Here is a 12,925-nt window from a genome sequence, read left to right on the forward strand (position 1 = left end):
TAGTAAGAAATCATAGTTCCAACATAACAAACTAAAAAGATATAGCATGACTTTATGTGGGTGTTAGTAGGTTAAAAGCAACAAAGCTTCATTTAATTTTGGTATCAATAGTATTTTCTTTTGAGAGAGCGTTAAGAGGATAAGTCATTGACCAGGTTAATCCATTTATGGTGCTGTTGTAAATAGTATTCCATGAAAAAATGCTCACTATCTCTAGCCATAAAGGAAATGCAAATCAAAACCACATTAAGATTCCACCTCACCCCTGTTAGAATAGCCATCATCAAAAACACCAACAACAGGTGTTGTGGGGAAAAAGGAACCTCATACACTGCTGGTGAAAATGCAAGCTAGTGCAACCACTGTGAAAAAAAACTTGGAGGCTTCTTAAAAATCTAAACATAGATCTGCCATATGATCCAGCAATCCCACTCCTGGGGATATACCCAAAGGAATGCAACATAGGTTACTCCAGAGGCACCTGCACACCCATGTTTATTGCAGCACTATTCACAATAGCCAAGTTATGGAAACAACCAAGATGCCCCACTACTGAAGAATGGATCAAGAAAATGTGATATTTATACACAATGGAATTTTACTCAGCCATGAAGAAGAATGAAATCTTATCATTTGGAGGTAAATGGATGGAACTGGAGAACATCATTCTGAGCAAGGTTAGCCAGACTCAGAAAACCAAAAATCATATGTTCTCCCTCATATGCAGTCTTTAGATCTAGGGCAAACACAGCAATGTTGTTGTACTTGGGTTACATGACAAGGAGAGAACACATACGGGAAGTATGGGGTTAGATAGAAAACCCAAAACATGAAAGCATTTGAAGTTCCCACTCCAGAGGAACTAATAAAGAAACCTTAAAGCGACAGAGGTCAACATGAGAAGGGGATCAGGAACCAGTGTAAAGATCAGTTAGAGATGAATCAACCTAGGTTGTAACACATTTACATGGAAGCAATGCTAGGAATCTCTCTATATAGCTGTCCTTAACTAGCAAAAATGCTTCATCTTTCTTATTATTGCTTATTTCTACTCTTCAACGGAACTGGAGAAAAGCGCAGAACATGTTCTGCCTGGAAGCAAGGGGGGAGGGGAGGGGGGGGCGGCAGGGGAGAGAAGTTACCCAATGTATGCACATGTGAATAAATGAATAATAATAAAAAAAAATCTTAATACTGATTCTCTCTTGGAAGTGGGAATGTACCCTTTACCTCTATTCAAACTTTTATTTTGACCCATTACATAGTTGTCAAAATTATGTAATTTATCAAAAGAAACTAATAATCCAGAATGACCTGGCCAACTTAAATTTATATTATCACCTTTCTTAATCTGATCATTTTCTCCTTCAGAAATTCATCCCACAATTGTGGTAATCTTTGTAGAAGACTCTCCGAGCAGTAGGGACTCATCTTAAGTATGGGCTATTAATCCAACAGACCTTTTCATGTGAAGTTGTATGAATTCACAGCTAATACAAAAACTTCATCTTTTTTTCTTGTTAAATTTCATGTGTTGTTTTTCAACTATCATTTCAGCCTGTCCAAACTTCTGTTAATTCAAGTTTACTTTGTTCTCTTCTCATATTTTATCAATTGGTAGATAGTTAAGGCCATAATTATCATTCCTCACAGGGAATTTTCTGTGAGTAGACTAGAGAATTTTTGTGAATAGAATTTTCTTCTTGAGCCTGCTAATGACTGCAATACACATTGCTTCCTGAAATGTGTAATGCCTCTTCCTCAGACGATTCAAATTCATCCTGGTAGAGGGGTAAACAGGCTATACACTATAGGAAACAGACTGAAAGCCCACTTTATTTCTTCTTTTTCCTTATTACTCTTACCAACATTCAGACATGACTTTGATTCTCCTAAGAGCTCTCCTTCATTATGGGCTTGCTTCTTAAAATATGTCTTCTGTCTTGTCTAAAACTTGCTTTCCTCTCCCACAGCTAGAAAGGCAGATTCCAAGTCTCTCTACTTTCTCTTTTAAGAAGCAGAACAGCCTTCCTATTATTGCTTATACTCTCTCTACAACAAAATTAGAGATAAGGGCAAAATAGTTTCTGCTGGGTATTGAGGGGGGGAGCGGGAGGGGGTGGAGTGGGTGGTAAGGGAGGGGGTGGGGGCAGGGGGGAGAAATGAACCAAGCCTTGTATGCACATATGAATAATAAAAGAAAAATGAAAAAAAAAAAAAAAAAGCAGAACAGGTTCACATAATTGACTGTTATTATCTCAGAAAAAAAGGCAAATGAAATGCCTTGTAGGTCCCTGGAGAAGTTAGTCTTTTATAGCCCTTGGAGCATCCCCAGACTGCCAGCTGGCTGGGCTTCCTCATTTCTGGGGTCTTGATTACATGGAGCCTGGGAAGCTCCGAGGTATTATTCCTTTCACTAAATCCAAACCCACACTCCTCTCAAAAGCACAGAAGACAGAGGCACAAATTTTACTGATGCATTCCAAAATATTTTCATCGTCTATTGCTACCTGTTTTGCTAAGCCTTTTTTATATACTATAAGATTGTTTTAAATATTCTTATCTTGTTATACTCATATTAAATATCCCCAAATTCTTTCTTTTTTCATAAGTATGTTATTTGCCTATTGTTTCATTGTTTCTGTTTTCATTCCTTGTTTCAATTTCTCACCGAGAATTAGACATGTGGAATCCTGGTCAGGAAATAGGAAACAATTATGGCTGCCCACCTTCCCTTAACAAAGTGGTTCCTAGAGTGTGGTCCCCAAGTCAGCAGCAACAACAGCACTGGGACTTGTTAGAGTGAAGGTGTAGCTCAAGTGGTAAAGTATCTGCCTACTAAGCATAAAGTCTTGAGTTCAAACCCTTGTACTACCCAAACAGAGATACATAAATAAAAAAGGATTTAAATAAATAACTTTACTCTGGAATAGGCAACTATATTTATTTTGTGCTAATGCAGGGGTCAGCAAACATTTTCTGTGAGGAGTTAGATAGTAAATATTTAGAGCTTTGTAGTACATACATCTTCTGCCCTAACTTTCTGTTCTATTTTTGTTAACAGAAAGTAGCCATAGACACTTTGTAAATGAATGGACATGTATATGTCTTACTTTGTTTCATGTTGCTATAACAAAATACCTAAGGCTGAGTAATACATATAAAGAAAAGAGATTCATTTGGTTCAAAGCTTTGGAAGCTAGCAGTCCAAGATCAGGCATTGCCATCTGTTTACCTCTGGTGAGGGCCTCATAGCAGATGGCATTACAATGGTGTGAGTAGGTATGAAAGAGATATCAAGGCAACACAGGAAGTCAGAGAGATTCACGGGACAGGATTGTTCTTTTTATAACAACCTGTTCTTGTGGAAACAAACCAGAATCCCATGAGAACTACATTAATTCCTTTAAGTATGCTATGGTCAACAGCCTAAGCACTTGCCACTAGGCCCTGTTTTGTAAAGTTTCCACCATCTCAACACTGCCACACTGTGGACCAAGTTTCTAATGCATGAATCTCTTAGAGACACACTCAAGCCATTTCAAGCCAAAGCACTTGGCTTGCCATTAAAACCGTATTTACATAAATAGGAAGTTGGGCTGACTTAGCCTGAGGGTATAAGTTTGTCTACCTTCCCTGATTTGTAGTGGTTTGACATGGTTTTTTGACTTCATGATAGTGTGAAAGTCAAATACATTCAGCAGAAACCATTTTGAATTTTGAATTCCGATCTTTTCCCAGGCCAGTGATATGCAGTACTGTAATCTTGAGAGAGTGACCAGTGGCAATAAGCCACAGCTCCCAGAAAGCCACACAATCCCCAGGGCAAACCACCATACTCTATGTGTACTATGTTGCTAAACTTTGATGTCTGGTACATTAGGGGCATTGCTTGCATCTTGACTATGATTATTTTCAACTTATGATAGGTTTCTTAGGACAAAAACCTCACTGTAATTTGAGGACCCTCTATAGATATATGACTTTTAACATAGCAATATGGAAAGTTTAGCTGAATAGGTAGAAAGGACCTATTGCAGGTAATTAAGTAATAATGAAAATTACCTTTGAAAATATTTCCCAGGGCCATTGCTAAACTTAACCCCAGTCCTAACCAGCCCCTCCCTGTCTTGACAAAGCACAGAGATGGGTTTTTTCCTTTTTCTAAACTACCCACTCTCGAGAAAATATTTGCCAACTGTGCATCAGACAAAGGACTGATAACCAGAATATATAGGGAACTTAAAAAACTAAATTCTCCCAAAACTAATGAACCAATAAAGAAATGGGCAAGTGAACTAAACAGAACTTTCTCAAAAGAAGAAATTCAAATGGCCAAAAAACACATGAAAAAATGCTCACCATCTCTAGCAATAAAGGAAATGCAAATTAAAACCACGCTAAGATTCCACCTCACCCCTGTTAGAATAGCCATCATCAGCAACACCACCAACAACAGGTGTTGGCGAGGATGCGGGGAAAAAGGAACCCTATTACACTGTTGGTGGGAATGTAGACTAGTACAACCACTCTGGAAAAAAATTTGGAGGCTACTTAAAAAGCTAGACATCGATCTACCATTTGATCCAGCAATACCACTCTTGGGGATATACCCAAAAGACTGTGACACAGGTTACTCCAGAGGCACCTGCACACCCATGTTTATTGCGGCACTATTCACAATAGCCAAGTTATGGAAACAGCCAAGATGCCCCAGCACTGACGAATGGATTAAGAAAATGTGGTATCTATACACAATGGAATTTTATGCAGCCATGAAGAAGAACGAAATGTTATCATTCGCTGGTAAATGGATGGAATTGGAGAACATCATTCTGAGTGAGGTTAGCTGTCAGAGACAAGGCTCCCTTTGTGAGCCATTCTGTCTTGACCTTGCCCTGGAACATTTTGCGGTTGTTTGTCCCAACTTCTCCATCTCCAGCACAAGATGGCGCCGTCCCTGCTTCTCTTCCGGGAGTTTACCTTGCCGCCGGCGCGAACGGGCACCCTATCAGAAGTCCTATAGCAGAACCAGCCAACCAGCCTGCACCTCCTCATACCCCTCACTCCCTCAGCACATAAATACCCCTGTGTGAACAATAAAATTTTGCAGCTTGATCAGAACTCCTGTCTTGCTGTCTCCTTCGTGTCTCTTGTCCCTTCATTCTTCCCCTTCTAGGTTCGCTACCCACGCTGATGTGTCCTGCAGGACGGGACATCTGACGCCCAACGTGGCTGTAGCTATTCCTTTGATTGCGGGGAGAACACCGTCCTCCAGGAAGGCTTGGGCCCAAGCAGAGTTCGCGATCGCCTCAGCAAACGCAACCGAGAGACAGATCCAGGAGGAGAGTGAGGACGGCGAACGGTGAGTGACCCACCCTGGGACAAGCAGTGTCGTCACATGATTTGTTTCTTTCAGGCCTCAAGGAGGCCCTCAAGACACGAGGGGCGCGTGTTAAGAAAAAAGACTTGAGGTCATTATTTTGTTACATAGGAGATTTATGTCCTTGGTTTCCTCTCGAAGGAACCATTGATGGTAAAAGATGGCTCCGGGTCGGAGACTGTTTAAAAGACTATTATGAATTTTTTGGCCCCGAAAAGGTCCCTGTGACCGCCTTTTCTTATTGGAACTTGATTAATGACATTCTCAAAAGTGCACCCTTTGATAATGGTACTTTAAAACTTGTTAAAATTGGGCAAAATGCTATGCAGACGGCTTCCCGCCCTCCTACAGGGGTCTCTGACAGTGGAGGACCCACGGATGCTGTCAAACATCTTCAAATAATCGAGCTTTTAAAACCCCAAATCCCTGAACTCACATATCACCCCTTAATGTTGCCTAAATCTCAGATTCCAGATTTAGATCCCAATACATTAGATATTTTGGGAAGTACCTTCTCCTTGCTTAACACTTCCAACCCCACCCTTGCTAAGGATTGCTGGCTTTGCATGACCACAGGAGCAATAATGCCCATGGCAATACCTGTTAACTCCACCGTAAATAATCAGGATACCTGCCAATCTGGACTTCCCTTTAAAGTACAGCCTATGAATGCACCTACAGTATGCCTTCAAGGCAGGATGCAAAATAATTCTTATGATATTGACGTTGGGGTTAGTTCTTTTGGAAATTGCTCATCAGTTCTAAATTATTCCTCACCCACCCCAGCTCTTTGTCCCCCCAACGGTACAGTTTTTTTGTGTGGAGGAAACTCAGCCTTCCCCAGGCTTCCAGCAAATTGGACTGGTGGCTGTGTTGTTGCCTTATTACTCCCAGATATTACTGTTGTCTCAGGAGATGAACCTCTGCCCATTCCTAGCTTAGACACCTTAATTAAAAGACATAAACGGGCAATACAAGCCTTACCGCTCCTTGCCAGCCTTGGAATAACAGCAGCTATAGGCACAGGTACAGCTGGCTTAGGCACGGCTATACACTCTTACCGTCGCCTATCTCAACAACTTATAGATGATGTACAAACTCTATCTGGAACCATTAAGGATTTACAGGACCAAATAGACTCCCTGGCAGAAGTGGTCCTTCAGAACAGGCAAGGCTTAGATCTGCTAACAGCCAACCAGGGAGGTATCTGCTTGGCCTTAGGGGAAAGATGCTGCTTTTATGCCAATAAATCAGGCATAATACGCACCAAAATTAAACAGCTTCAAGAAGATTTAGAAAAGAGACGAAGGGAGCTATTTTAAAATCCCCTCTGGACTGGGCTTAATGGAATTCTACCCTACCTTCTTCCACTATTAGGCCCCTTGCTAGGTCTACTTTTAATTGTGATCATAGGGCCCTGCATTATAAACAGGCTGATACAATTCATTAAAGAACAAATTAACACCTTAGCCTCTAAGCCTATACAGGTCCATTATCATCGCCTGGATATGGAAGACCGTGCTCCTGAGACCTTCCTTTCAATAGAAACTCGCTAAATGCTCCATCTGGGTTTCCAAATTTTCTCTCTGCCACCCCCTCTTCTTATATAACATTCTTGACCACTCATCGCCCATTGGGCCCTCCTCCACTGGGCCCCTCTGCTTGGGGGAGGCAGCACCCAGGGAGAGTGATCATAAAGGCTTTTCTAAACGAGGGTGCAGGTAAGACTGCAGGAGGGTGGATCCTAGAATCCCCAGACCCAAGACCTCTGTATGACATGCCCTGGTGCATGGCGGTTGGCATGCTCCTAAAAAATCCGCCTCCTCAAAAAACATGCCGAGGAGATTCTCTTGAGAACTTAGCAAGGACGCTTGCTTACAAAGCAAAAATGATCTCCACCCTGAGGAACTGGGCCTCTGTCATCCCCTCTCAATAAGCCGACATATTCTGGTCATGTTTGTATAAGAATAAGGGGGAAATGTTGGAGACAAGGCTCCCTTTGTGAGCCATTCTGTCTTGACCTTGCCCTGGAACATTTTGCGGTTGTTTGTCCCAACTTCTCCATCTCCAGCACAAGATGGCGCCGTCCCTGCTTCTCTTCCGGGAGTTTACCTTGCCGCCGGCGCGAACGGGCACCCTATCAGAAGTCCTATAGCAGAACCAGCCAACCAGCCTGCACCTCCTCATACCCCTCACTCCCTCAGCACATAAATACCCCTGTGTGAACAATAAAATTTTGCAGCTTGATCAGAACTCCTGTCTTGCTGTCTCCTTCGTGTCTCTTGTCCCTTCATTCTTCCCCTTCTAGGTTCGCTACCCACGCTGATGTGTCCTGCAGGACGGGACAGTTAGCCTGGCCCAAAAGACCAAAAATCGTATGTTCTCCCTCATATGTGGACATTAGATCAAGGGCAAACACAACAAGGGGATTGGACTATGAGCACATGATAAAAGCGAGAGCACACAAGGAAGGGGTGAGGATAGGTAAGACACCTAAAAAACTAGCTAGCATTTGTTGCCCTTAACGCAGAGAAACTAAAGCAGATACCTTAAAAGCAACTGAGGCCAATAGGAAAAGGGGAACAGGTACTAGAGAAAAGGTTAGATCAAAAAGAATTAACCTAGAAGGTAACACACATGCACAGGAAATCAATGTGAGTCAACTCCCTGTATAGCTATCCTTATCTCAACCAGCAAAAACCCTTGTTCCTTCCTATTATTGCTTATACTCTCTCTACAACAAAATTAGAAATAAGGGCAAAATAGTTTCTGCTGGGTATTGAGGGGGGGAGAGGGAGGGGGCGGAGTGGGTGATAAGGGAGGGGATGGGGGCAGGGGGGAGAAATAAACCAAGCCTTGTATGCACATATGAATAATAAAAGAAAAAGGAAAAAAAAATAAATAAATAATACACTACCCACTCTCATTCCTCCACTCAGTCACTGTCACCTACCTTATCAAATTTCTGCCCCCAAAGTCACATCCCTTATATAGCACTCTGCTCCAGGTGCTCTGCATTGATTCCCCTTGGTGACCTCACATGAATTTGCTGTGCCAGATCATACCATGATATTCTCAGCAATTTAAGTTACACAACTTCACCATCTTATGAAAAATCACTTGTTAACTACACACAATTATGTTAATGACAGAAAATAGTCTCTTCGTGGTTAGTTTGATGTGTTGCATAGACAGGCAATCTTTGGTCCTGTTGTTCTTTCCTCTCTTTGTTCTTTAAACCTCTATTTTCATGAGCTTCCGACTAGTAAGAAAATAAAATTCTTTTTGCCTAGTTCCCTGCTTATGCTTCCAAACCATAATTGATCACTCTTCCTGATTGTGTTCTAGAAATATCAAGGAAAAAATTCTAGTTTTCCCAGACAGGTTTTTAAACTGTTAATTAAATTTTAAAATTTAAGTTTAAATTTTTCTCCATTTTTGAAGGATACCATTTCTTGACAATTACAAAAGGCATTCAATTCATCATTCTTCCTCCTACCTCTAACCCTAAGTATCCCCCAGCCCATCTAGAGTCATAACTGTAGTATAAAGCTCTACTTATGTCTATTTCTCCTAGTTTCTTCAAGTCCACATAAATATTAAAATATCCTAAGCCCAAATATACTAAATTACTCCAATCCATCTCTCAACTGTACATGATTATAATAGGGAATGGGTTTTTCTTGCAGTAACCTCTCTCTTTCTCTCTCTCTCTCTCTCTCTCTTTCTCTCTCTCTCTCACTTTAATAAGCCCTAGGAGTACTAAGAGAATAAACAAGGAAGCCAGGGTACCTCTTCTTGAAGACACTTTTCACTTTTCTCTGCATGGCAGCACATTCCTATCAGGTGCAAAAAATCCACAATGATTGATTGGAACTGCATCTCTGTCGCATATGGGTTCTGCTTCACAAGGCTGCTGAGGAGCCTAAATAAGAAATAAGGAGAAAAATATAAGGACTCCCTGAGTTCTACAAGGCCAGCCTGCAAACTGGTCTTACTTATTTAGGGCCACATACCACAAATGACTTTTTGTCACTCCCACTCTTACGGGTAAAGACACTGAAAATTCCCTGACATCCTTATAGGTTCACAATGTCAGTCTCTGTTTTAATGTTTATTAAACACTCTTTTTCTGCAAGCATACCTTCTCAATATAATTATTACATTAATTTTAATTGTCTGTATGGATAATCATTGCTAGGGTGAACATCTTTGGTTTCTACTATGTTATTGCATGTGAATGGACTATATAAATTAAATCTTTTCCTAGTTTTTTATGCATTCTAAACATCTAACTTCCAAATAAATATTACAAGTGCAACACACTTGGAATTTGAGGGCCTCTTGCATGTTGCTAATGAGAAGTCAATAAAAGAATTTGAAACTGTAATGGTTTAATCATCACCTCAGATTTCCCTCACTGAATTTCTCCCACAACTATAAAAATCAACATTTCAACCACCTTGAACATTCAAAATTGTAATCTGCTTTCTGTCTCCCTATTTAATAAATATACAAATCTTCTAATGCTAACATTGCTTATGGTTAGAGAAATTTTTCCTCTCTCCCTCTCCCTCTTCCCTCTCTGCTCTCTTCCTCTCTCCTCTCTCTTCTTTCCTTTCCCCCCTCTCCCCAACTGGGCAAAAGACAAAATATAAGACCAAAAGATTACAAGTTGGAAAACTCGTCTCCCACCCCACCCTGTTTTCCTGGAATGGACAGGTGGCAGATAGGGTTTGCAACAATTGTCATCAGCTAGAGATGTTGGAGAAGAGCAGCCAATAGCAGGGTAAAACAGGGTGGGATGTGCTGGGGTCAATTTCACTGTGTGCTGGTGATACTTGGATCCCAGTGCGTGCTTCTCTCTTCCCAACTGTCTCAACATGGGTAACTGGCCTAAAGCAAGGTGAGTCAATGAGACATTTGATTTCAGGACTGAGATGCCACCTACCCTTTGCTATCTACCACCAACTAAGTCTCCAATATATATGTGGCATCAGAGCAGGAGAATAGTCACCTGCAAGAGAAGCAGGTGCTTAGAGCACAAGGATCAGGCAAGTAAATACAGCCCTCTTGGGCACCCAGGACTTGCCTACTTAAATGGTGCCCATGGGGACTATGGCACTGGATGACCACAACTGTAGACTTCAATACTAAACTTTAGTAGTAAAATTAACCAATATTATAAAAGAACTAGATCATATAATTATTTTTCTACCTAACTGTACTGTACATATTCAGTCCTCATTGTTAATTAGACCTAAACTCATCCTCTGAAAGCACTATTTTTAAATGTCTCTATGCTATTCAAAGTCTGCATAGTTAACATGTATAGTCAAACCAGTTTATAATAATCAATTTTTATCAAATACAGACTTCTTCCCATTGGAATTTGACTTGATCCTCCCTACCCCTCCAGCTTCATTTCTGAATGTTTCTACTCCAAAGTCATATTGAACCACTCACTCTGCTAAGTCGGCTAGTTTCTGGGTGCAGTTTCCAATAGTTACCAGTAGAGGGAGGAGGAGCACAACCGCTGAGTTCCTGAAGCTCAGCCAGCCACAGTTTAAGGAAAGGAAAACAAATACATGTTCCATTGTAAGAGGACAGCAGGCAAACGCTTGAGAATAAGATTCAGGAAAGGAGAATCAGGGTGTCATGTTACTTCTTCTTGCCACTGCAAATATAAAGGCTGCCGTTTTTCTACAATGGGAGACTCTGTGCCACCTAGAAGCTGGACCCCTCCTCCACCCCTATGTCACACAGGTGGGCCACTTGGAGTTGTTTTAGCTCTACTGTTCCTTTTCCCTCCCCCACTCCAATCCTACCACCCTGACTGCGTTTATTTAACAATATCCCCCCTAATCTTTTCTAAATTTTAGTTTTAATTTACCATTTTTAACCTTCAGTCTCATTTTCGACCCTCAATACTATCAACTTATTTTCACTTTTACATTTCTAAGATATTATTCTTTAATTTTCACCAAATTGTTCATAATTTAATTTAAAGCTCATTCTACTTTTATACACTATTTTAAATGAATGTTTCAACTCAGTGTTTTTCTTAATTGCATCTTAAACTATTTCACTTTGAACTTTATCTCCTACTCTACAAGTTTTATCCAGGGCCTCACCTTCTGCTTCCTGTACCTGTTGCATGATCTCAGGGCATGTCTTCTTGCCTTCTCAACCCCAGTTTCCTCATAATTAATATGGAGTGACAAAATTACCTACCTCATAAATTTCTGGTAAGAATTCGGGTTATAATACATATATACATGGAAATGTCATAAAGAAACTCCTGTTTGTTTAAGCTATCTTAAACAAACAAAAACGTCATTTTTTTTTTCATTTAAAAATAGGAGAACAGGAGGGCAGAACAGTTCCTGCCTGGTAAGGAAAGGGCATGGGAGGTTGAATATGGCCCAAATATTGTGTACACATGTATGTAAATGAAAAAATGATACCTGTTGAAACTATTCCCGGAATGGGGGGAGGAGGAGGTAAAGGAGAATGGAATGATGGAGAGAGTGAATTCAAGTGTGATATATTTGATACATTGTAAGAACTTTTGTAAATACCACAATGTACCATCACCAAGCTCAACAATAAAAAATAAAAATAAATAAACAAGTAAATAAATTTCAGTAAGGATCTACTGAAATGACATCATCAAATGGTGCCTATCTATGTCTTGGAATTTTAGCTAGAAGCAAAGCCTACTCTCTAGAAGGGAAATGGGCTTCATTTTCATGTTCTCACAGCAAGCCTGGACTAAAGAGTGAGTGACTAATGTTACAAGGGTCTGTGGGTGCGTAGTGGAAACTTCTAAGGTTTAGTTTGTGAAATTTAGTTTTACCTTGGCAAATGAAGGGGTTTAAAGGGTCAACTGGTTTATGATTTGCAAGCACCATGATAAGGCAGAAAAGGTACCAGCCTTGTATTTACTGACCATGAGAATGTGGTCATTCCCAAGGTAAAAAAAAAAAAAAAAAAGAAAAGAAAGAAAAACAAACTTTGCCCCACTCAGCAAGATGATATTTTTGGACTAATAATATTTAGACCCTGCTTTAATCAAGTGGGTATTACAGAAAATAAGCTAATCAGAAATAAGCTCCCACTTCTGATGATCTTGGGGGACAAAGAACAAAGAGGACTCCAAGGTATTCTCCTAGGGACTGGAGCAGGGGTGTGCAAGAAGGGCACTAGGAGGAACTGCACCACTGTCAGATATTGGACTGCTGGTTCAGGGAAACTGGACCCTTTGGCTTTCCAACAACACTTTTGGTAGATTCCAACACTGGTCTCTTACATTGCCTCCATCACCAACGGAATCCATTCCTAGGGAGCATACTTCGCCATGGGAATACCTTGCTGTAGGTTTAGGAATGGGGTGGAGGTGGAGAGATGAAGACTGATGCCACTAAGTCTATGTTGGCAGCAGCAAAACATTTGTCGTTTCTCTAAGACTTGATAATAAGGGTTCCATTCAGCCCATCTATGAGAGTAGGTTAGAGAGAACTGGGGAAATGCCAGCCACTT

The 12,925-nt window shown here is 40.8% G+C and overlaps 2 protein-coding genes across 9 annotated transcripts in view; one reads left to right on the top strand and one right to left on the bottom strand.

The window, feature by feature from the left end:
- The window catches only part of Rassf6 (Ras association domain family member 6), a 62,301-nt gene extending 56,921 nt beyond the window's left edge, over positions 1-5,380 (top strand). For both annotated transcript variants that reach the window (XM_074042019.1, XM_074042018.1), the window contains one exon: positions 5,180-5,380. In XM_074042019.1, the coding sequence (XP_073898120.1) occupies positions 5,180-5,369 (190 nt within the window). In that variant the 3' untranslated portion in view covers positions 5,370-5,380. The remainder of the gene's footprint in view (positions 1-5,179) is intronic.
- LOC109678592 (alpha-fetoprotein-like) overlaps positions 1-12,925 on the bottom strand; it is a 41,619-nt gene that overhangs the window by 2,866 nt on the left and 25,828 nt on the right. For all 7 annotated transcript variants that reach the window (XM_074042016.1, XM_074042015.1, XM_074042013.1 and 4 more), the window contains one exon: positions 9,176-9,308. In XM_074042016.1, the coding sequence (XP_073898117.1) occupies positions 9,176-9,308 (133 nt within the window). The remainder of the gene's footprint in view (positions 1-9,175; positions 9,309-12,925) is intronic.

This window comes from Castor canadensis, chromosome 9 (genome assembly GCF_047511655.1).
Source record: "Castor canadensis chromosome 9, mCasCan1.hap1v2, whole genome shotgun sequence".
Lineage (NCBI taxonomy): Eukaryota > Metazoa > Chordata > Mammalia > Rodentia > Castoridae > Castor > Castor canadensis.